This window comes from Desmodus rotundus, chromosome 9 (assembly GCF_022682495.2).
Source record: "Desmodus rotundus isolate HL8 chromosome 9, HLdesRot8A.1, whole genome shotgun sequence".
Classification (NCBI taxonomy): Eukaryota; Metazoa; Chordata; class Mammalia; order Chiroptera; family Phyllostomidae; genus Desmodus; species Desmodus rotundus.
The window spans coordinates 101,167,753-101,190,481 of record NC_071395.1 but is presented as its reverse complement, the minus strand read 5'-3'; the positions used below and the strand labels follow the sequence as shown (position 1 = coordinate 101,190,481).

The 22,729-nt window shown below is 58.1% G+C and overlaps 1 protein-coding gene across 1 annotated transcript; it reads right to left on the bottom strand.

The window, feature by feature from the left end:
* Positions 1–247: 247 nt before the first annotated feature.
* Positions 248–16,947, bottom strand: COL1A1 (collagen type I alpha 1 chain). Its single transcript, XM_045182500.2, has 51 exons — positions 16,729–16,947; positions 15,039–15,233; positions 14,872–14,906; positions 14,738–14,773; positions 14,546–14,647; positions 13,698–13,766; positions 13,396–13,440; positions 13,192–13,245; positions 12,985–13,038; positions 12,373–12,426; positions 12,197–12,250; positions 11,828–11,881; positions 11,699–11,743; positions 11,528–11,581; positions 11,369–11,413; positions 11,140–11,193; positions 10,803–10,901; positions 10,669–10,713; positions 10,473–10,571; positions 10,295–10,348; positions 10,022–10,129; positions 9,891–9,944; positions 9,538–9,636; positions 9,315–9,368; positions 9,119–9,217; positions 8,520–8,573; positions 8,299–8,352; positions 8,128–8,181; positions 7,968–8,021; positions 7,463–7,507; positions 7,267–7,365; positions 6,889–6,996; positions 6,362–6,469; positions 6,120–6,173; positions 5,850–5,903; positions 5,520–5,627; positions 5,378–5,431; positions 5,208–5,261; positions 4,905–5,066; positions 4,712–4,819; positions 4,440–4,547; positions 4,279–4,332; positions 4,065–4,172; positions 3,587–3,640; positions 3,364–3,471; positions 2,989–3,042; positions 2,560–2,667; positions 2,185–2,467; positions 1,862–2,052; positions 1,322–1,564; positions 248–1,201 (listed from the first exon to the last, which is right to left on the bottom strand). Exons 1-51 carry the CDS (start codon positions 16,817–16,819, stop codon positions 1,055–1,057), a joined length of 4,380 nt encoding a protein of 1,459 aa, XP_045038435.2. The 5' UTR covers positions 16,820–16,947; the 3' UTR covers positions 248–1,054.
* Between the last annotated feature and the right edge of the window lie 5,782 nt (positions 16,948–22,729).

Here is a 22,729-nt window from a genome sequence, read left to right as displayed (position 1 = left end):
ATAGCACCTTAAGAAAATTCACATGAGTCCCCATCCACCAGGGGAAAAAAAAAAAAAGAGCCAAAGAATTAAAAAGACTTTGAACAAAAAGGAACATTTGCTGGCCTGGTGGGGGCGGGGGTGGCGTCTCAACTTCTATAGCACCAGTGATCCCCTGGCCACCCCACCCCACCCCATCACAGAGATGTAGCACCTTTGATATAAAATGGGGAGCCCCTCCCACCCCGCCCCCATCTTGCCCCCACGCAGTTGCCCGGTGACAAAGAGAGGTAGTCTTTCAGCAACACAGTTACACAAGCAACAGAGCATCGTCCCACCCAGCCCTGCTGCTGGCCGGGAATTGACGCGTTGTTTCCACTCTGTCTCCGCCCCTCCTGACTTTCCTCCAAACCCTGCGTCAGGGGGGCCAGTGGTTCCCCCCCCCGGCATGCCCTCCTCAAAAATGAAGAGGGGTGTGTTGCCGGGGCCAGAGGACGCAGATGGTAAAGCTTCTTTGGCAGTCTGAGAACCCTAGGGCTCCCCAGGGTTTGAGGGTACTGAGCAAGGGGAGCGGGCTGGGAGTGGAGGGTCATTTGGGTGTTTTAGCATTGTCTTTGGTTGCTGGGCAGGCAATGCATGGTTTCCTGTGTCTTTAGGGGAGACTTAGATTTGGGGAGCAGTGGAGGGGCAGCCCCAAGAAGGCATGGAGAAAGGAGCAACAAGGGTGGTGTTGGGGTGTCACAAGCCCAATGGGCAGGAAGGGACTTACCCCCACATCGGTCTTCAAGCAAGTGGACCAAGCTTCCTTTTTTAAAAAGTTATTTATTTATTCTTTTTTTTTTTAATTTTTGGTGAGGTTGAGTGCGTTTTTCGTTTTTGGTCATGTTCAGCTGGTCAAAGATAAAAACTAAGTTTGAGAGATGAATGCAAAGGAAAAAAAAATTTTCCAAAGTCCATGTGAAATTGTTTCCCATTTTTTGGCTTTTGGGGGGGTTCAGTTTGGGTTGTTTGTCTGTTTCCACGGTCAGGGGCAAGTGGGTGGGGTGGGAGGGAGCCAGGTTGGGGCGGAGGGAGTTTACAGGAAGCAGACAGGGCCAACGTCGATGCCGAATTCCTGGTCTGGGGCGCCAATGTCCAAGGGAGCCACATCGATGATGGGCAGGCGGGAGGTCTTGGTGGTTTTGTATTCGATCACTGTCTTGCCCCAGGTTCCGGTGTGACTCTGGGGTGGAGGGGAGACAACGGGAGAGGGGCGTCACCAAGTGGGGATGACGAGGTGTGGAGAACTGTGGCCTGTCTAAAAAGCCGAAGCCCAGAGAGGGGCCCTGCGGGGGGGACTCACCGTGCAGCCGTCGTGGGTGACGGTGTAAGTGAAGCGGCTGTTGCCCTCGGACCGGAGCTCGATCTCGTTGGAGCCCTGGAGGAGCAGGGACTTCTTGAGGTTGCCTGTCTGCTGGTCCATGTAGGCCACGCTGTTCTTGCAGTGGTAGGTGATGTTCTGGGAGGCCTCGGTGGACATCAGGCGCAGGAAGGTCAGCTGGATGGCCACATCGGCAGGGTCGGAGCCCTGGCCGCCGTACTCGAACTGCGAGGGGCAGGGAGAGGGAAGGGTGAGTGACCGTGCTGGAGGCTCCGGTCCCGGCCTCCCTTCCTGGAATCCCCGGAGAGCAGTGTGAACTCCCACATCCAGACGTGGCCTCACTTGCCCATGGGCACCCTCCGTCTGAGCCAGGATCACGGGCCCAGGACCCTTGCATCCCAGCCCAGCTCTGTCTGGCACACCCAGCAGAGGCCGAGAGCACCCAGGACCTTCCCTCACACCCCCTCGGAGCCCTCAGCCTGCCCATCTCTTGAGAGGGGCTCCAGGGTCCAGCTCACACACCTGGGATCCGCCGGTCATGCTCTCGCCGAACCAGACGTGCTTCTTCTCCTTGGGGTTCTTGCTGATATACCAGTTCTTCTGGGCCACGCTGGGCTGAGTGGGGTACACGCAGGTCTCACCTGTCTCCATGTTGCAGAAGACCTTGATGGCATCCAGGTTGCAGCCTTGGTTGGGGTCGATCCAGTATTCTCCTGTGATGGGGCAGGGCACGATGGAGTCAGGGGAGGTCTGGGAGGTGGGGCACGTGGGCATCGAAGCCCCTTGGGGCTAAGCCCTGTCACGGCGGGAGGAGGAGGCTGGGCACAGGGTGGGCGTGTCCGCACCGTTCTTCCAGTCAGAGTGGCACATCTTGAGGTCACGGCAGGTGCGGGCTGGGTTCTTGCGGCTGCCTTCAGGGCTCCGGATGTTCTCGATCTGCAGGCTCAGGCTCTTGAGGGTGGTGTCCACCTCGAGGTCACGGTCACGGACCACGTTGGCATCATCAGCCCGGTAGTAGCGGCCGCCATCATGAGCCTTCTCTTGAGGTGGCTGGGGCAGGAAGCTGAAGTCGAAACCACCGCTGGGAGGACCAGGAGGACCGGGAGGTCCAGGAGGGCCGGGGGGACCCTGTGCAGAAAGGGAGGAGAGTGGGATTTACCTGGTCTTGAGCCGTCTCAGGGCCAGAGGGCCATGGGCAGACAGGGTGGGGAGCTACGTACAACGGGACCAGCATCGCCAGTGCGGCCACGGGGACCAGGGGGGCCGATGGGGCCTGCAAGACCGTTGAGTCCATCTTTGCCAGGAGAACCAGGAGAGCCAGGAGGACCCTGCAGAGGGGAAGATGGTTAAAGAAAGTCTGCCAGAAAGCACAGGACCATCCGACTCTGGTGCAGAAGGCTACCACCTTCCCTGCCTGCTGCTCCTCGTTGCTCATTCCCACAGCTGGGTCAGCGAACATCTTGTGGGAGGCAATAGTGGGAGGGGGATGCCAAGGGCTGGGTAAGACGGTCTAGGACCCTTCTTCCCTTCCTCCAACCCCTGTCCCTGGACCCTTCTCCAAAGAGGCGAGGAACACCAGTCCCAGGCAAAGGGCCACAGAGTGAGTATGGGTTTGGGGCCCCAAAGAGGAGATAGAAGGAGTGACTTACACGGGGACCAGCAGGACCAGAAGCTCCAGAGGGACCTTGTTCACCAGGAGAGCCCTGAAGGACAGATGCAAAGGCAATTGAGGCCCTGAGTGGATCAAATGAGGCCAACACCCTGCCCTTCACCCCCCATTATTCAGGGTGTCTATAAGCTGAGACCCCTCCCACAATCCCTCTCTGTGCACCCCTCACCCTCTCAAAAACTCATTGGAAATGCCCATAAATCTTCAGATCCCAGTCCTCCCCAGGGAAGAGTGAGAATGACTACACAGAGGGGAAACTGAGTCAAAGTGCCCCCCCATCATCACACAGCAAGGCATGGGGACGTGGTAAGAGGGGACTCAATGGCAGCTGGGAGGCGCTACTGAGCATACTCACGGGAGGGCCAGGGGGACCCTGGAGACCAGAGAAACCGCGGTGACCCTTTATGCCTCTGTCTCCCTGTTCGCCTGCCTCACCCTTGTCACCACGGGGGCCTTGGGGTCCCTAGAAGAGCAGAGGAGACAGGTTGTCGGGAGGAAGGTTCATTGGCACCAAGTGGGGTGCTGTCCACACTTGGACAGGTGTTCTGAGGACATGAGGGCCAGGGCAGGGCACTTACAGCAGGGCCTCGGGCACCAACGGGGCCGATGGGACCAGCAGGACCAGAAGGACCCTGAGGAGAGCAGAGGGCGTCAGATCCTGGCCAGGGAGGCACCAGCCAAGGGCTGGCACGGCATGAGCTGCAGGATGGGGCCACCCCTCAGCCAGATCCTCTTTCCTCACATCCTTTCCCACTATGTCCATCTCTCCTAAGCTCCAGACAACTTCATGTGAATTCAGGCTTCACATGAGCTGGTGCAATTACCTGGGCACAACCCCATTCCTTGGGGAAGATGGGGTACTGTTGGGAGAGGGGCCTCGAGGCTGAGCTGTGGCTTGCTGTTTGCAGGGGGTCTAAGGGCCCAGCCACCTTGCAAGACCTCCTCTCGCCCCGCTCCCCCACCTGGGTGAAGTCAGATGTCCATCTGCAGGACCCAAGCATGCCTGGAGGGTCCCTGGTCTGACAAGAACTAGCAAACGGGAGTCCAGCTACTTACAGTCTCACCACGGTCTCCACTCTTGCCAGCAGGGCCAACGGGGCCAGGGGCACCGGGAGCACCAGGAGCACCAGGGGGTCCAGCAGGGCCAGTCTCACCACGGTCACCCTGGGAGGGGTGAGGAGGGAAGTGCAGGTCAGCCCCAGATACAGGGGCCAGGCTGGGGCAGGGGAGCAGCAGACGCAGCGGTGGCCCTGGGGTGCAGCTCTCTTACTTTGGCGCCAGGAGCACCATCTCGTCCGGGGGAGCCTTCAGCACCAGGAGCTCCCTGCAGGGAGAGGGAGAGAGGTAAGCATTGGCCAGGAGGAGGGAAGTTCAGGCCAAGGCCAAAATGGCCACGCCGATAGCATTGACATGGGGCTGGCGACTGCTTACCTCACGTCCAGACTCGCCAGGGGGTCCAGCCAATCCAGGGGGGCCCATGGGACCAGGGGGGCCACGTTCACCACTTGGTCCAGAAGGACCTTGTTTGCCAGGTTCACCCTTAAGTAGAAGAAAGAGTCAGGGAAGAGATGGGGTTGGGGAGAGCCCGAAAGCCCCCCGGTCACCTAGCACATCAGTCTAACTGGCTCCACCACCCCCATCCTGTGTCCTCCAAGTCCTGTGACAGTTCTTCTCGGGGTGCCCCACGGTGCGGGGGCACTCACAGAGGGGCCAGGAAGACCAGGGAAGCCTCTTTCTCCACGCTGACCAGGCAGGCCGACCACACCACGTTGTCCAGCAATGCCCTGAGGTCCAGGGGTACCAGGAGCGCCCTGTGGGAGGCAGACAGCGGTGAGGTGCCTTGCAGTGGCCAGGGACCACGCCCAGGCCCCAGACCCCTCTGCAGCTTGTACTTACAGCAGGTCCATCAGCACCAGGGGCTCCTTTCTCTCCAGCAGGGCCAGGGGGACCAGGGGGACCAGCTTCACCGGGACGTCCAGCAGGACCAGTCTCACCACGGGGGCCTTTGCCACCTTCTTTGCCAACAGGGCCAGGAGGGCCAGGAGGTCCAGCATTTCCCTGGACGAGGAGAAGAGGGACTGTCAGACTCCAGTGAGTGGTGGAGCACCACTGAGGCCTCCGTCAGGCCTGCTGTGCTCCTGACAGTCTCCCTCTCCCCCCTTCCCCCCAAGCAGTACAGTCTCCTCCTCAGATACTCACAGAGGGGCCGGGGGGGCCAACTCGGCCAGCAGCACCAGGGAAGCCAGTAGCACCCTAGAAGAGGACAAAGAAGCCGTCAGCGTGAGAACAGCCCCCTCACATGGCCCAGCCCTCCTACCTCCAAACTAGAGCTGGGGAGTCTCAGCAGAGACACAGGGCAAGATACTCACAGGGGGACCGGCACTGCCACGAGCACCTTTGGGTCCAGGAGCACCAACGTTACCCTGCAGGAGAGCACAGAGGCGTCAAGGCTGGGCCAGGCCTGGGTCCAGGCCTGTTGGCAGCTCGGGGCCCGGAGGGTGAGATACTCACAATGGGACCAGGGGGGCCAGCGGGGCCAGCGGGACCAGGAGGACCAGCCTCGCCTTTAGCACCAGCATCACCAGGTTCGCCTTTAGCACCAGGTTGGCCATCAGCACCCTGGGGGAGGAGGGGATGTGGTGAGCAGAGGAGAGGGCTGTGCCAGAGTAACAAGTCAGGCTGTTTCCCAGGGCAGGGCTAGAACGGTAAGCCCAGGAGGGAAGACTCTTGAACGGGAGACAATCCCCTCCTGACTCAGGTCGAGGCCTCTATTTTCATCCAGTCACCCAAGGCCCCCAGTCCCGGTGGATGATGAAAAATGAAGGAAGTCTTGATACTCACAGGGGGGCCAGCGAAGCCAGCAGGGCCGGGAGGACCAGGCTCACCACGGTCTCCCTAGAAGAAAAGGAGGCAAACTGGAGAGATGCCCTGACATGGGGGAGGCGGGCAGGGCACACCAGAGGAACAGATGAGAAGGAGGGGCCCGGAATAGCATTCTCCAGGGACCAGGGTGTGGGAGCAAAGGTGGAGGAGGGATAGAAAGAGGGCTGGGGCAGAATGAGGGGAGAAAAGGGCCAAGGATGGGGCATTAACCGGGTCTTCTGTACTTACGGGGGCACCACGAGCTCCAGTGGGACCAGCAGGGCCACTAGGACCAGATTCACCCTGAGAGGGAGGGACGAGAGGTGCAGGGTCAGTGCCCACCCTGAATACTCCTGGCAGATGATCCCAGGAGAGCCTCCCCTTCCCCACCTCCGGGCTGTCAGCGCAGAAAGGCAGCACCCGCCCTCCCCTCAGAGCCATGCCCAGGGAACGCTGCTTTAGGGAAGAAGGTGGGGAGGCAGCTACCTCACCTTGTCACCAGGGGCACCAGCAGGGCCAGGAGGACCGATGGGGCCAGTCAGACCTCGGGCACCATCTTTGCCAGGAGCACCATCAGCACCTTTGGGACCAGCATCGCCCTAAAAACATGGGAAAGCCTGAGACATCCAGCATGAGGCGAGGAGACAACCTATTGTGTCTAGTGGTGTCTGGGACCCCTCCCCAGCTCAGCCTTCCCCCACCCGTGCTGAGAACTTAAGTCTTTTTGGAGGAAAAGATGCCTGCCTGAGGAAGTTCGGAGGCCCTGCCTTGTGCAGAGGAATGAATAAGGGATGGCCGATCCGGGGGAAGCCCCACCTCTCGTTGCCAAGGTAACTCATGAGAAGAGAAGGGCCTGGACCACAGGTAGAGAATTCATCAGCAAAAAGGCCGGAGGGGAAGAAGAAAGGGTTAAAGAGAGGGGGGAAAGAATGCAGGGAGGGGAAGGAGAGGCTGAGGGATCCACAGCAGACAGAGAATGGGAACCACACTGGGCCGAGGCAAGGACGGTTGAACTTACTCTGTCGCCCTTAGGGCCTGGAAGACCAGCTGCACCTCGTTCACCAGGCATTCCCTGAAGGCCAGGGGCACCCTGGCCACCGGGGGCTCCAGGGGCACCAGCATCACCCTATATGACAAAGAGGACTGGAGTGAGGCTTGGGGTCCCGGGACTAGGTCATAGTCTCAAGCCCCCTCTTAATGTCTCTCAGGGTTGGTTCAAGGGCCAAAGACAGGCCTCCGCAAAGAGGAACAGCTTACAGTCCAGAACTTCAGGCTGTACCTGACCCCACCCCAGCTTTGTCCCCCACCCTTCCCACACATCTAGGTGGCTTTGGTCATAGCCAGGTGTCCCCCGGTGCGGGACGGGGGTGAAACCTGGTCCCTGTGCTGTCCTTACCTTAGCACCATCATTGCCAGGGGCACCATTGGCCCCACGGGGACCAGCAGGACCGGGGGGACCTTGCACACCACGCTCACCGGGGAAACCTCTCTCGCCCTAGCAGAAAAAAAGGAAGGACAGGGCAGGTGACGGTGGTCCAGAGACAAGGCTGTGCACGGGGCGTCTGGGTAGGAGCTGCAGAGGCTCTACTTACTCTTGCTCCAGAGGGGCCAGGGGCACCAAGGTCTCCAGGAACACCCTGAGGGGGAGGGAGGGACAGACTGTGAGCAAAGGCCACCTGGGCCCTCAGCTCCCAGGGAGAAAGCACCACTGCCCTCCTGCTGTGGGGGTGGCCTCAGGGTCTGTGGCTAGAAACCAGCGCCTCTGCAGCACTGAACTAGGATCATCCCTTGACTCTGTACTCCTCGAGATATGTCAATGATAAATGCCCCCGACTTTGGGCTCAGGGAAAGTCACAGAGTATTCCAGTGTCTCTGAAAAGAAGTGATCAGGCTAGCTGCTGAGTGGCTCCTTCCAGATCATATCATGCACAGGTGCAGCTCCCAGCTTCCCTCCTGTGTAGTTCCCTTCATGATGGGAAGTCCTTCCTGGTGTCTAACCACAATCCCTCTAGCTGATGGTGTCTAATTAGTTAGGAGGCTGGCCTCTCCCTCTGTACTCTCTACATTCCTGCCTCGCTGGCTGCTGCTACCCCTTACCTGTTCACCGGGTTTGCCTGATTCACCAGGAGGACCAGAGGGGCCAGGGAGACCCTGGAGGGGGGAAATGAGGGAGAAAAGAGAAGGGGATTAGGATCCAGAAGAGAACAAAGGGAAACTCACAACCTCCCCCAGCCCCCTGACAGCTGAGAGGCCTCACCTGGAATCCTGGGGAGCCAGCAGGGCCTTGTTCGCCTCTCTCCCCAGCAGGGCCCTGTCAGGAGAGAATGCTGTGGTCACAGGAAGGCCCAGGAGAGGAGGGGCAGGGGGTGCCGTCCCTCTGCTGCTCCACTGTGCCCCCTCCCTGGGCCCCCCTGTCAGGGACACTTACAGCAGGGCCAGGGGGTCCCTGAGCTCCAGCTTCTCCGTCTTTGCCAGCAGCACCCTGTGGGGAGACAGCAAAGAAGAACTCAGGGAGTGAGGTGGCTGAGGAAGAGGGGCAGGTGGGCAGGGCCTGGGGCTGGGGTCCTGGTGTCCAGTGATGGTGATGGGGTGATGGCTGTGAGTCTCCCGCGCCCCTCCTGCAGGGAGGGGAACCTGTAAGATACTTACCACAGCACCGGGGGGTCCAGGAACACCTCTCTCTCCAGCTTTACCGGGCTCTCCCTGGGGGGAAAGAGTCAAAGTTGAGGGGGCTGAAGTGGGAAACCAGGGCCTCCTGGGTCCCTCCTGTTTACTTGGAGTGGAGTTTTTAAAGGGACTTTCTTATCTACCAGCTCTGGCCCTGGGGAAGTACCTTTGCTGACATCCATGCTGGTCCCTTAGCCTTTCCCCCAGACCACCTGCCCCTTCAGGCTCATCCCTCCCCTCTCCCCTGTGGCTCCCTGAGCTGCACGGGGCTTCCATCTCCTCTGATCTCTCCTTTTGAACCTCAGAGAACCCCCAAGATATGGGGGTGACTGTTATATTAAGGGCCCATCCTATCTCCACGTGTGGGGGGGGGCAGGGGGCCACCAACACCACTTATCCCCAGGAACGGGGCAGTGGCAGCGATGCTGGAGGAGGTCCCTCATTTTGCCAATAGGGAGACTGAGACCCAGAGAGGGGCAGTGAGTGGCCTGAGGCAGTGGCAGAGCTGGGCCCAGAGACCAGGCTCTCCCCTCCCAGTGTGTCTGTCCCCGGCTCAGTGATGCTCTTCGTAGAATACTCACAGCAGCGCCTTTAGGTCCGGGGAATCCCATCACACCAGCCTGCCCACGGGCACCGGGCGGGCCTGGAGGTCCGGGGCGACCATCTTGACCAGCAGGACCCTAAGGATGGAAGTCACAGAAGCAGAGGTGAGAACAGAGGGTGGGGTGGTCGGGAGAGTGGAAGAGGGCCTGGGAGGGGGCGGGGAGTGGTACTTACAGGGGGGCCAGTTTTGCCATCAGGACCAGGGCTGCCAGGGCTTCCAGTCAGACCCTGAGGGGGAGCAGAGAGATGTGAGTGGGCTGGGGAAGAGGGGTGACAGGGGAGGTTGGGGGCACTCCAGAAGGCAGATCCTTGGCCCTGCTCCAGAGTACCTCATCCCAGACCCAATACGGGGCAGGCAGGGTCCTGGACCAAGCTGGGCAGAGGGCTGGGGTCTCACCTTGGCACCAGGCAGACCAGCTTCACCAGGGCGACCAGCTTCACCAGGAGAGCCTTTGGGGCCAGCAGGGCCAGGAGAACCACGTTCACCAGCGGGACCCTGGTTGGGGGTGGAAGTCACAGGACAATTAGGGCCTCAAGTCTAGGCCTCTTCCTCCCAAGGAGGTGGGGGGTTTGGGGGGCATTGTTGGAGGTGGGAAGGTCAAGGGGAGGCCGAGTGTGAAGGCAGAGGTCTGTAGCCCCAGCAGGAGCACTGATGACTGGCAGCAGGGTCAGACGGGGCTGACTGCATCCAAAAAGGAAAGTGAGGGCCGGGAGCAGTACGGTCAGCCTCCAGCCACGAAGAGAGGTTACCTTGGGACCAGCAACGCCATCTGCGCCAGGGAAACCACGGCCGCCGGGTCCACCCTGCAGGAGGAGAGGGGTCAGTGAGCTCAGCCATGGAGCACTGGGCTGGCACTGGGGACGGAGAAGGGGGCACTTACACGCTCGCCAGGGGGTCCGGGCAGGCCGGCAGGTCCGGGTTCACCTCGGGCTCCTCGCTTTCCTTCCTCCCCAGCAGGGCCAGGGGGTCCTTGAATACCAGGGGCACCCTGGAGAGAACAGAGAGGAGGGGATGGCCTGTTGTGAGGGGCCGTCCTGGTGCCAGCTCCCAAGCGGGCTTGAGGCTGGGCCTCCAGCACCAGGGGCTCCCAGTCCTCCCTGGGTCTCCCTCAGTGGGCTCCCAGGCAGACAGGCTGAGCTGCAGGGGCACTTACGGGCTCTCCCTTGGCACCAGCGTCTCCTTTGTTTCCAGGAGCACCAGGTTCACCCTGTGTGGGGGGAGGAAGAGAGCGTGAGCAGAGAGTTGGGGGTGCTCAGTTGGCCTCAATCCCCAGACAAGGGCCACACTAGAGCCAGCACTGAGTGGGGCAGAAGTAGGAGAGAGCTACTTACGCTGTTACCCTTGGGACCAGGGGGACCGCCGGGGCCCTGGGGTCCAGAGGGGCCTCGGGCACCAGGGAAGCCAGGAGCACCAGCAATACCAGGAGCGCCCTGTAGGGGACAGAACAAGTTGAGCCTAGGAGTGAAGGGCACAGGGCAGGTGGGAGATGGGCATCAGGGGCAGCTCTGAAATCTTCAGGACACTTACGTTGGCACCTTTAGCACCAGGCTGTCCATCAGCACCAGGGTTTCCCTGCAGCACAGAAAGAGGTGGGTGAGTGACAGGCAAGGACTTTGACTTGGGGGGCAGGGGCACAGGGGCACTGAGGAGGCAATGCTTACAGCAGGGCCAGCAGCACCAGCAGGGCCAGGGGGGCCGGGTTCACCACGCACGCCCTGGGGACCTTCAGAGCCTCGGGCTCCTTGGGGACCAGCTTCACCCTGGATGGGAAGAAAGGACATGGCAGAAGCCACTGTAGGTGCCCAACCTCACCTTTGGAAGGTGGGGGGTGAAGAGTAGGGACAGGAGACCAAGAATCAGGACTCCAAGGTCAGAGAAAGGGATCTCAGGACAAAGGTATTGGGGAATGGGCTTCTCTCTTGCCACTCTGGGTCCTTCCGGTTTGGGGAGCGAGGAGACACCTCGCCCATGGGAGCTATGCTCAGAGGAGTGTCTCACCTTAGCACCAACAGCACCGGGGAAGCCAGGGGGACCAGCAGGACCAGTGGGACCCTGTGAATGAAAGAGAGATGTTGGCAAGAAGGAAGCTGGCAGCTGCAAGTCACACCCCGGGACAGAAGAGGCCTTGGGGTTCAGAGCAACACGAGCCACCCCAGTGTTATCCCCAAGTGCTAGCACTGAGACCCCTGCTCACTCCCACACACTGGGGCCTAGCGGCCATACTTACGGGGGGGCCAGCAGCACCAGTAGCACCATCATTTCCACGAGCACCCTGCAGAAGAGAGGGGACGCTAGGTCACATCCACTGAGCTTTGACAGGGCCTTGTAGCTCCTGGGGAACCCCTTCAGGAGCCCAGGGATCCCCCAAGGAGCCAGAAGTACTTACAGCAGGGCCAGGGGCTCCAGGGCGACCTCTTTCACCAGGCAGACCACGGGGGCCCTGACAACCAAACCAAGAAAAGCCAAGTGAGATGGGAGGCACATCCCTTTCCCTCAAGCCCCGATCCTGTCCCCCTATCCTGCTCCCTCTCTTCCTTCTAGAACAGGACACACTCACCATCTGGCCAGGAGCTCCATTTTCACCAGGGCTACCGGGCTCCCCCTACAGAGCAGAGAACAGTTAGGGATTCATTCATGGAGGGACTGGGCGGGGGTGGAGGACCATGACATTCAGACAGTCTCTTACCTTGGGACCAGCAGGACCAGCATCTCCCTTGGCGCCATCCAAACCACTGAAACCCTAAGAGAGAAAGGGGGGGCAAGGTAAGACTCTGTGGAGGGGGCAGGCCACCTTGACACCTACCCAGACCTGAGAAGGAGCCTCAGGAGGCCACCTCAGCCATCCCCCGTCTCCGAGCTGGACTGAACCCCAGCTGGTGCAAGGTCTCACGCAGTCCCTCTGTCTGGGTTTCCTTCCCAATGGAGGGAAGTTTTTTGGGATGTCTACTCTCTATCCCTTGGGACTGCTGCAGCTGCCACCACCATAACACACACCAGGGCCCTTTGGGGGAGGGACTGGGACTTTGGGAGCTTGGATGATTCAAAAGGGACTCACTCTGTGTCCCTTCATGCCAGGGAGACCAGCTGTTCCAGGCAATCCCCGAGCACCCTGGAGAGAAAGAATAGAAAAGAAAGGCAGGCACATTAGAAGATACTCCTCTGGATACAGCTCCCAAATGAAGCCCAAACACAGCACAGCGAGGGGCCGGCGGGCCACACTGTCTTGCTCACCTGAGGTCCAGGAGGCCCACGCTCGCCGGGGCGACCAGGCTTTCCAGCTTCACCCTGAGAGGGAGAGAAAAGGCCTTCACGCCCATGCCCCTGGGCTGGAAAGTGGGGGGCGGGGGGGGGGGGAAGGTCTGAATCTTCTTGGGCTTGTTGAAGGCCAGGCTTAGGGGCACAGAATCTTATCTTTGAATTTAGAGTGCAATTTAAATCTACCATGAAACCCTTGTCTGGTGAATTTTAATTTCCTCTGAAGGAGTTTTGGTTTATTTCTGTCACCAGCATTTTAATTTCACCATAGGGAGAGCAAATCCGAGGTGTCCAGAGCAATTAAGTTTAAGGACGTCATTCGCCCTGAAGGGTGGGTGGGCTGGGAATTGCTCCAGGTGGCTGGGGTGAGGGGAGGAATAGGCACCCCTGTTTGGAGAGAATGGAGAAGCGTCCCACAAAGGGTGCAAATACTTGTTGAAGGGAAGTCTCGTGCCTTAGGGAGAGCTTTCTCTCCTTTTTCTGGGTATTACCCCCAAAGATGGTGGGTTACCGGGTGGAGATTATAGGACCCTAGCTCATAGAACCAGTAAGGGTCAGATGGTATTTTTTCTTGTGGGGGTTACTTACATCATCGCCGTTCTTGCCAGGGGGGCCAGGGGGACCACGGGGACCCATGGGACCCTAGAGGAGAAAGGAGGAGAGGAGGTTAGAATTACCAGGATAAGGAAAAAGGAAGGGGAAGGCTGGCGCTGGAAGGAAGAGGTAAGGAAGACGCAGATGGGGATGGAGAATCCTCATATTTGCATAGAGAGTACAGGTCGGGGGGACACTTGCCGAAGCTCCAGGCTCGCCAGGCTCACCGGGAGGGCCCTGGAAACCTTGGGGACCCTGGAGGACAAGGAGAGAGGGGTGGGGTTAGAAGGGCAGGTCCCTGCCAACTTTTTCCCATCTCACCAAGAGATCCCCATCCCTTGTCCCAATCCTCCCTCCCAAAGACCAAAGCCCAAGGTGATGTATAAGGATATTCTGGATACTCACAGGTGCACCAGGGGGGCCAGGAAGACCACGAGGACCAGAAGGACCCTGAGGAAGAAAAAGAAAGGAGACCATTAAAACAATTCTGTGGGGAAGTGGAACGTGGGTAGAGCCTTGCTACCTCCTGTTGGTTCCTGTTGAGACTACCCAGGTGTCTTGCATCCTCTCTGGACTCCGAGGTCCCAATGGTCATCTTGACCTCCTAGGTTATCTGTGTCACCCCCTCCCCCACATGCCATAACCTGCCCATCTTGCCTGGATCCCCACCAGCTCTTCTGCCATCTCTACTCCCCCTGGTGGCTTACCATGGGCCCAGGCACGGAAACTCCGGCTGATTTCTCGTCATAACCGTAAGACATCTGGGGAGCAAAGTTCTAGAAGAAAAATACGAGAGAGCGCATGAGAAACTGGGGTCAGGACAGTGAGTTGAAAGGCAGACGACGTCACCAATAATAGGACAAGTGGGCATTAGGTGCCTCCTGATGGGATGCACTCAGCAAGACCACATCCCATGCGAGAGAGTCTTACAAAAAGACGCCACCAGAATCTGCTCATGAAGACACATCCGCCAAAGCCAAACGGAGGCACAGTTTATCAAACAACTGGCCTCTTCCAAAAATGTCAGTGTCGTAAAAGACAAAGAAAGTCTGAAGAATGTTCCAGGTAAAAGAAAAGGAAAGAGATATGATGATTAAATGTAACTCATAACCCTGGGGTGCATCCCACATCAGGAAAAAGAAATACTATAAAGGACCCTAGTAGGACACTGGTGAAATCTGAGTATGGACAGTATATTAGAGATAGCATTGTATCGATGTTCAGTTTCCACAATTCGATCATGGGTCATGCAACAGTCATGTAAGAGAACGTTCTTTTTCTCAAGAAATACCCACTGAAGAATTTGGGAACAAAGGGACATAACACCAGCAACTTACTGTCAAACAAATGGCCCAGAGAAGAAAAAGAACCAGAATTATATGTAGGCATAGAGACTGATAAAGCAAATAGGACAGACTGGGAAGGGCGGATGAGAGTTCTTTGCACTATTCTGGCAACTTTTCTTAAAGGTTGAAATTATTTCAAAATATAAAGAATGCCATATGCCAAAAACGAACAAAAAACACGGGGGTGGGGAAGGAGCCTCTCTACTTACTCCTCCGAGGCCAGGCGGTCCGGGGGGTCCGGGGGGCCCGGGGGGCCCGGGAAGTCCAGGCTGTCCGGGGATGCCATCTCGGCCGGGGGGGCCTGCGGGTCCCTGCAGCGGGAGAGGGCAGTGGGGGTGAGCGCAGGCCGGGACCACGCCCACCCACCACTCTCCTGGCCTGGCCGGAAGCGCAACGCTTACCTTTGGGCCTCGGGGGCCGGTGTCTCCTTTGGGTCCCTTTGGGGTTGGGGGAGAAGAAACAAAAGGAGCCGTGTTAGAGGAGGGAGGACTGTGGGGGCTCATGGGAGGGGTGGCAAAAGTCGACAGAGGATTACCTCGACTCCTGCGGTTTCCAGGTCCGTAGGCGACACTAGGGGGAGGAGAAACGCGGATTAGAGGCAGGGTTTGCTCTGGTGGCCCCGGAGGCAGAGGCCTCCCAGGCTCGGGCCGAGGGAGCGACCCGTCCACCCTAGCCCCCGGCCCAGGCCCAGAGGACCCGTACCCTCGCCGTCGGGGCAGACCGGGCAGCACTCGCCCGGGGGGGCTACGGCGCCGGGGCAGTTCTTGGTGTCCTCGCAGATCACGTCATCACACAACACGTTGCCATTGTCGCAGACACAGATCTGACAGACCTCGGGTTTCCATACTTCTCGGTCATGGTACCTGATGCCGTTCTGTACACAAGTGACTGGTGGGACTGGGGCAAGAGGGGGGAAGCGGGGCTGTCAGCGGCGCACGAGCCCCCATCTCCGGGGACACCAACCCCATTCGCCCATCCCATTCATCTTACAGACATATTTACTCTTTCCATTTCCCGCCTCCTCCTTCCCCCCTCCTTTCCCCAAATCCTTAAAAGCCCATAAGCTCATCTGCTCCTCATCAGCGCCAGTGACAGCGCCGGGGCGCCTGGCCAGAGCGCCTATAACTCTTTCCAGTTCTCAGGAATTTAAACAAAGCTTTAGCGGGGGTTGCTTCCAAATCCAACCTCAGCGCATTGGTGCGGAGGCCAAAGGAAATAAAAAAGCCATTGGGTTGGGGGGTGATGTGTGGGGCGGAAGAGAGAGAGAACAGGAGGGGCCCCAACAAGAGGGCAGGCTTGTGGGGAGTGGTCTGGGTGGTCAGAGGAGGAGGGGCTGGGAGGAGAGATTGGGAGGTCCAGCCCCCATTCCGCCCCATTCCCCAGGTAGGTGGGATGGAGGGGGCAGGGCAATGAGGTTGGGGAGGGGCTGATTGGCGTGGGATCCCACCCAGAGACTTGAAATGTACCCCCAAAGTTGGATACGCCCTAACCTTCAGCGCCCAAGAGTCTTAAAAACCCTCTCTAGGACAACCCCTATTTCCCAAAGCCAGCCAGTGCCTTTGGGTCGCTTAGCCAAAGAACCAAAAAGTCCGCAAATACTATAGTAATGAAGTTAACCAGGCCCACCGCACGGGCGTCTGCCCAGACGGCCACTAGGTGGCGGGCAAAACCAAGTAATTCCCCTGGATTGGACACTTCTTTTAGAGACAGGGGCCACTCCACCTCCAGCTTTATTTTCTCGGTCTAGAGGTGGGGTCCACACTCCACGTAACCCTGGTCTTCCCGCTCCAGCTCCTGCGCGGGGAAGCGCGGGACAGGCGGTGCGGTTCTCCATATTGATCAGCAGAGGGCGCAAGGACCCCGCCCTACCCACTCCGCTCCAAAGTTTCTCACCCTCCAACCCGCCCACTCTCCGCGCCCCCTCCCCCCTCAGCCCAGCACCCCCGCGGCCCCAGCAACACTGTCTAGCCTGCAGAGAGAGCAAACAATCTTTCCTTATGAATCATCCCACAGCCTTCCCGATCGTTTTTACATCTTGGGCTCCAAATTCTTAACTAGGCGCCCCCACCCCATCTTCGACGTACTTTCCCCTGCCCCGCGCTCAGACCCCCTTCCCCCAGTTGTAATCCACTGGGCGCACTCGGAACTCTCTCCTGTGCTAACTCAGGTCGCGCTCCATCCTCCACTCCGGCTCCTGGGGGCGTTCATCTTCATCCCCTGCCCAGGGTGCACTCCCTTCTCTCCCAGGATGCCAGAGAAGCGTCCTCATCATCTCCCTTCCATCCCCGAGTCTCCCGAGCACCCCGAGTCTCCGTTTAAGTCTCGGACTCCCGGGACTGGGCGCAGTGTGCAACACCAAGTAGCCCTGGACTCTCCGAAGTACGGGACTTACTGTCTTCTTCTTGGCCCTCCTCTTGGCCGTGCGTCTGGAGGGCGGTGGCCGCTAAGAGGAGCAGGAGCCGGAGGTCCACAAAGCTGAACATGTCTAGACCCTAGACATGTAGACTCTTTGCGGCTGGGGTGGGGGTTAGCGTCCGCTCATGCGTGGCCTCACAGTCCGCGTGCCTCCTGCTCCGACCCCGAGGAGAAACTCCCGTCTGCTCCGACCCACGGCCCGGGCCCCTTTTATACCATCCCAAGGGATAGTGGGGAGGAACCCGGCCCCTAGGAGAGGGGGAGCCGGCAGCCCGTCCCCCAGCCAATCAGAGCTGCCTGGCCCGGCCCCCAGTTTGGGAGTTGGAACGGAGAGGAGGAGGAGGAGGGAAGGGAAGGGAAAGGAGTCCACCGCACATCTCCCCCCTTGGCCGCTCTGCCTCCCCAGCCCCCCAGCCCAGCTTGGGCCAGACATACTGCTGCTGGGGTATGTCTCGGTCCTGAATACAGTGTAGGCTAAAGAGTGGACAGGGGCTGCCCTTCCACTTCCCTCCTGGGACCCCCGACCTGGAAGAACTGGCATTGGAGAGCTGGGTGGGGCGAGAGGGTCCCTCCTGGGTATGTCTCATTCACCCTCCTGACAGCCCCCGCAAGAGCTAAGGGACAGTATGAAGAGGCCAGCTGGGGACCCCTCTAGAACAGGAGAACCAGAGAATTAGAAAGATGTGCCCATGTAGGGGTGTCTTCTGGGGTGGCTGGGGCATGGAGCTTAGGAATATTTGGGGAACAAGTTAGAAATGCCTTTATAGACATTAAGAATCAGATACGTGGAGGGATGCTGGTGAGAGGGTGTTTTGTTTTTTTTTTTAAGACGTTAATTCTTCTACCATGCGTGAAGCTACACGACACAAACCCCAGGCATGATGGAGAGAGATGGGGTGGGGAGCCGAGGTACTGGGTGGGAGGGAAAGGGGATTTCACCATCTTTCCAGAAGGAAGCTTTGGTGTTGAGTGACGGGGAAACACCTTGGTGGCGGGGAATTGCTAGGACCCTTCCACCCCAGGGTGAGTGAGTTTACATGGAAAAGGCTGTGACAGCGGTGACTTAAGGAAGGATCTGGGGTTAGGGGCTGTTGTGGCTGTGGCCCCAGCCCCCCACAGCCAAACAGGAGAGAACTCAGGTGGAAGACACGTCACCAGAGAGCGAGTGTTCCTTCTGGAAGCTGCGCAAAGTCCTGTCTCGTTGTGCCTGGACTCAGGGTTGGGGGCATACGAGAGGACTTGGGGGCCTGGTGGAGACTTGCATTTGGAAATTTGGGATGCAATTGCAGGGGAGGATGAGTAACATTTTAGAGGATGTTTCCCACTGCCCAACCTCTTTCCTGAAAACCTAGGGCTTTGCTCTTTGCCTCTGGAACCAGAAGAGAATCATATGTACCCTGATGCCATGTGGGGGACCCCCAAACCAACAAGCTATGTTTGGGGAAGATGTCTCTAGAAGACAATGTCCTTTCTCCCCCAAGTCCCAACCTCCCAGCAGTGCTCTATCCCAACCCCAGTCTTTGCAGGTCCTGGTCCTGCCAGAATCTTTGGGTCCAAGAGAAAGTAATGGGGGTCCCTTTGCAGTGCCCAATCAACTCCAATCCTTTCCACACAGCTCCCCCGCCCCCCATCACTCTAGAGCTGCAAACGTGGAAGCGGGGAGTCCCTCCTCCCCCAAACCATCCAAGATTCCACTGCTTCCCCCCGCCCCTCTCCACGCCCTCCCCCAGCTGGTTTTGTGCAACGAAGGCAAAGGGAAAAAAAAGACCAAGGGAAGAGAAGGGGAGGGAGCCACGTCGGCCGTGGGCAGCCAGGATGAGCAGTGCGGGTGGGGCCGAGGAGGGGACTGCAGGGGCTATAATTAAAGGGAAAATATAGAGTTTCCAGAGAGGCAGGCTGGAGACAGCAGAGGAGGGCTGGGCCTTCACCAATTATCCCCACCATGTGGCAGCAACTTGTGGCCCAGGACCTGCCCCCGCCTGGTGCCAGGGCAGGACCAGGGGGCTGAGGTGCTGAGATGGCAGTTCCTCCAACCTCCGGCGCGGGTCGTTGGCAAGGGGCGCTAGCCCCAACAGAGAATGAGGGTCTTGTTCTTCGGAGTGATCGACCCTTTGCATTGGTTGTCTGGGGTGCAATGTCACAGGCTTGGGGTGATGGCTGGTGTTACCTGGCCACCTCCCTGCTTGCTGAGATTTTGCATCCTGAAGGACTGCTTCCTATAGCCCCTAGCTGTGTGCCCCCTGTCCAGGCTGTTCCACCCCCCCGCCCCCTTAAAAAAGATTAAGCCTCTTCAGAGGTGTGGGTTGGAAGCTGCTCCATCATGGGCCTGGGGTTCTGAAGGGTGTTCAGGGACCCCTGGGGGTGGGGGTGGGGGTGGGCTTTGTGGGTGTAGTATGTGACAGCCGCCGCCCCAATGTCCATTTTTAGACCTCCATCCCAGGGGCTTCAGGCAGATGGTTTCTAAGCATCCTTTACACGTGGCACCGAGCTGAGGTCCAGGGTCTCCTCTGCCACTTTTTGACTTGAAATGCTTGGCAGATGCCCAGCCCGAAGATGTGTCTTTAATTTCTGCAGCATGACAGTGAGAGGAAGAATGTGCTTGGGGTCTCCTCCCAGCCTGGCGGGGCCTCCTTGGCCAGGACTGAGGGCTTGAGACTGGGGGGAGGGAGGAGGGAGGGAGCTGGGGCTGGAGAGGGGAGGAGACGCCACCTCATCTTTAGGAAACTCTGAAGCTCTGGCTTCTTGTGGAATGTAAGACTTTGTCCGGCATTTGGAGTGGGGGGAGTTAAAGCCAAAATCTCCTTCCCCCCACCTCTAAGAAATGGTAAAGTCATCAGCACTTAGGGGAAAAAAAATTCCTCAAGAAGAAAAACAGAAAAGAGGAAAGTGCTGAGCCCTGAGTTCATTCCTCTCCAAATTTCCCCAAGTGCCCTCCCTCCACGAGGGGGGACAGGCCTGTTCTCCCCAGCTCCCCTCCGCTCTGGAGCCCCTCAAGGCCCCAGCCCAGACTCCGTGGTGTGGCTCAAGGGAGAAGAGACAGCCCAGGTGGTGGTGCATGGGGTGAGCAGGTGGGTCAGCCCTTCCAGCTGCTCTGGTTCCCAAGGTTCTGTTGTCCTCCCTCCGATTTGACCTTCCAGAAGGCTCCTCTCCCTCAACCTTGGCCCCAGGCTGGTAATAGAGAAACAGTCCCTAGAAGAGGGAGGGGGTGGGGAGAAAGAAGGGGCGGTCTAAGAGAGAGACTACAGCGAAGGCCTTGGTCTTCCTGCGTGCTCCTCGCCTGCTGAGAGAAACTGGGGGCAGTCTGGGGACAGACCCCAGGTGTGGGGGCTCCTCTCTTCCTCCCTTTCCTCAACATTGTACCACACAGGCCCTTTGGTCCTTAGCTCAATTCCTTAGCTTCCAGGCACAACGTGGCTTTTCTTTTTATGCCTCAGCTCAACCCAAGTTCTTTGGCGTCCTGAGATTTCCCTCTGACTGTCATCTTTTCCAGGTTTAGAGGGAAGGTGATGAATTCAGTTTGTCCATAGCTGAGTGTTAGGTGCCTATGAGGCATCCAGCCATCAGTGAGGAGGAAACCCGTGAGTGTCTGGGTCGGATTCAGAAGAGACAAATGTGGGACCCCCTGCGCCATGGGGGGGGTCTGTCTCAGGAGAAAGCCTGGAGGGAGGAGAGACCACGGCCAGGACGGAGCCTGGAGGACCCTCAGGGCTTTAGGGTTGGGACGGGGAGGAGGAGCCTGCGCAGGGGACAGGACAGGTGAGAGAAGTTAGGAGGAGGGCCTGGAGGACTGGGACGGTGGGTGTCCTGTAGGCAGAGGGAAGGTTGTTCTAGTCGGAGGGACCGTTATATGCTGTGGAGAGAATTCATATGATAGGGAGGAAAATGTTCAGCTTTTAGGAACATGGCGGCTAAAAGTGAACTGTTTGGTAGACTGATGGGCAAGGAAGCCAGATTTTGGAGTGGGCTGAGGAGTGGGTGGGAGGCCCAGAAATGGGGTCAGAATGCAGGCAACTCGGGGAAGGATTCTAGCTGTGAAGGGGAGCAGGGTAGCTACCCCATTCTCCCTCCCTTCCTTCTCTTTTTCTTCCTTTCTATCACACCCCCACCAACACTCCTGTCTGTCTGTCTGTCCTCCGCCTTCCTCCTCTTTCTCTCAGTGGGACTCTGCTTCTTTTAAATCCTTCCCCTCTCTGGGTTCCATTTGTCATTTTTGCCCTTCCTCCCTCTTTTCTTCCCAGGTGACCTGAGCCCTCAAATACCTGCACTCTGGTTCAGCCTCCACCTCATTCTCTTCTAGAGCCAGCCCTCAGTCCACGATCTTAAAGAGAAGGCTTGATTTCTAGTCCTGGCACATCCTGCCCCATTTATGGTACTCCCTAGCTCAAGAGGGGGAAACCTGGGGGCAGAGGAACCAGGAAAAGCACTGGGACGAGCTGGGAGAAAACGGCTGAGGCACCGTCCATCGGTGATACTAGCACTGTCCTGCCAACGCTGCTCCCCAGCCCCAACTCCAGCCAGCCCACCAGGTCCCAGCTGGTCTCAGCTGAGAATGATGGGTTGCATGGGGACATTGTCAGGTTTGGGGATCCAAGTCCTCTTTCCCACTCAGTGCTGATCACCAGTGAGGGGTCAATGCCCCTCTTTCCTTCTGGAGCATGAGCTACAGGGCCGGCACCTGTCAGGGTCTTCATCATCGCATCTCTAGCCCATCACTGGGTCTGGAGGCAGAGCCGGTTTTCATCGTAAGTTCGAGTGAGTGAGTTAATTGAAGTGTTATCTGCCCCTTTCTGGATTGGTTCAACACTGTGCTTGTTTTACCCACTCCCCACTTCTTTTCGTTTTTCTATTTTTTTTATCACCCCCACCCTTAACCTTTTCCCTCTTCAGGTATTTTTTCTCCTTTTCTTAGTTCTTTTCTTTCCCTTTCCCACTCTCCTCTGCCTCTGTCCACTTATCCTACTCCTCCATCCCCAAACCCCACACTCCCCCCCTCCCAGTTTTCTCTCCTATTCTCTTCCGGCATCTCTGGTGCTCCCTGCATTCTGTCTCCCGAAGCCTAAGCCCCACCAGCAGAGAGCAAAGAGCGCAGCTGGCAGGGGCGGGGCTGAGGCTTGCGTCACAGCCCGATGTCTGGTGGAAGTGTTCAGGAGATGGGTGAAGAGGTTCTTTGGAAGCTTGGATTTTTTTTTTTTTTTTTAAATGAGTGAGCAGAGCAGCCTGTGTGAGGCAGAGGCACCTGTCCAGGTCCTGATCTCCTTCCTTCACCCCACACCCATTTCTCCCATAGATGAGCCTCAGCTGTCTGTCTCAGGTGTCTGCTGTCTTTCAATTCTATATCAGCTAGCAGTCCTTCCTCCCAGCAAACCTGAAATCCCTGGACTTTCTGGGCTGGGATGGATTGGGTGGGGTGGTGAGGAGGGGTCCCACTCTGCCGGCTTGCACCAGCCCTGGGAAGATCACCCCTTTGGACATAGTTTGGCTTGGACACAGAAAGGATCCAGAATAATCCATGAAACAATTATTTGCTGGGTGCTGGGGATCCAGTGTCTGTCTTCATGGAGTTTATGTCTGGTAGAGACAGACATGGATGAAATCACATTTATAAACATGTAATTGTAACTGTAACATTTATACAGGGAAGAAACACAGAGCTCTGAGTGGCAGGCATTCCGGAGAGTCCGCCTTAGACCTGGGGGCTCAGTAAGGCATCCCTGAATAAGTTGATAGATGACTAGAGATAACTTAGGTAAGGGATAGGTGGCAGGGTGGGAGGTTGAGGTGGGCACAGTGGTACCACATATGCAAAGGCTCTGGGGCAGGAAGGAGCTTGGCAAGTTCTAGATGCCCACAGAATCCAGAAAAGGCCAGTATGGCTGGAGCACAGGAAGCAAAGGCCAGGCAGGCCCATGAAACCCACTAGGGGTGTTGGTTTTGTCCTTAGAGCTTTGGGCCCTAGAGGGTATCTGAAGCAGAGAGGG

Coding starts and splice junctions, on each gene's coding strand:
- COL1A1 (XM_045182500.2), bottom strand. CDS start 16,819: ATGTTCAGCTTTGTGGACCTCCGGCTCCTGCTCCTCTTAGCGGCCACC. Junction 9,637..9,890: donor ATGGCGTTGCTGGTCCCAAG/GTAACCTCTCTT, acceptor ACCCCCAACCAG/GGTCCCGCTGGTGAACGTGG. Junction 1,565..1,861: donor GCATGACCGGCGGATCCCAG/GTGTGTGAGCTG, acceptor TGCCCCTCGCAG/TTCGAGTACGGCGGCCAGGG.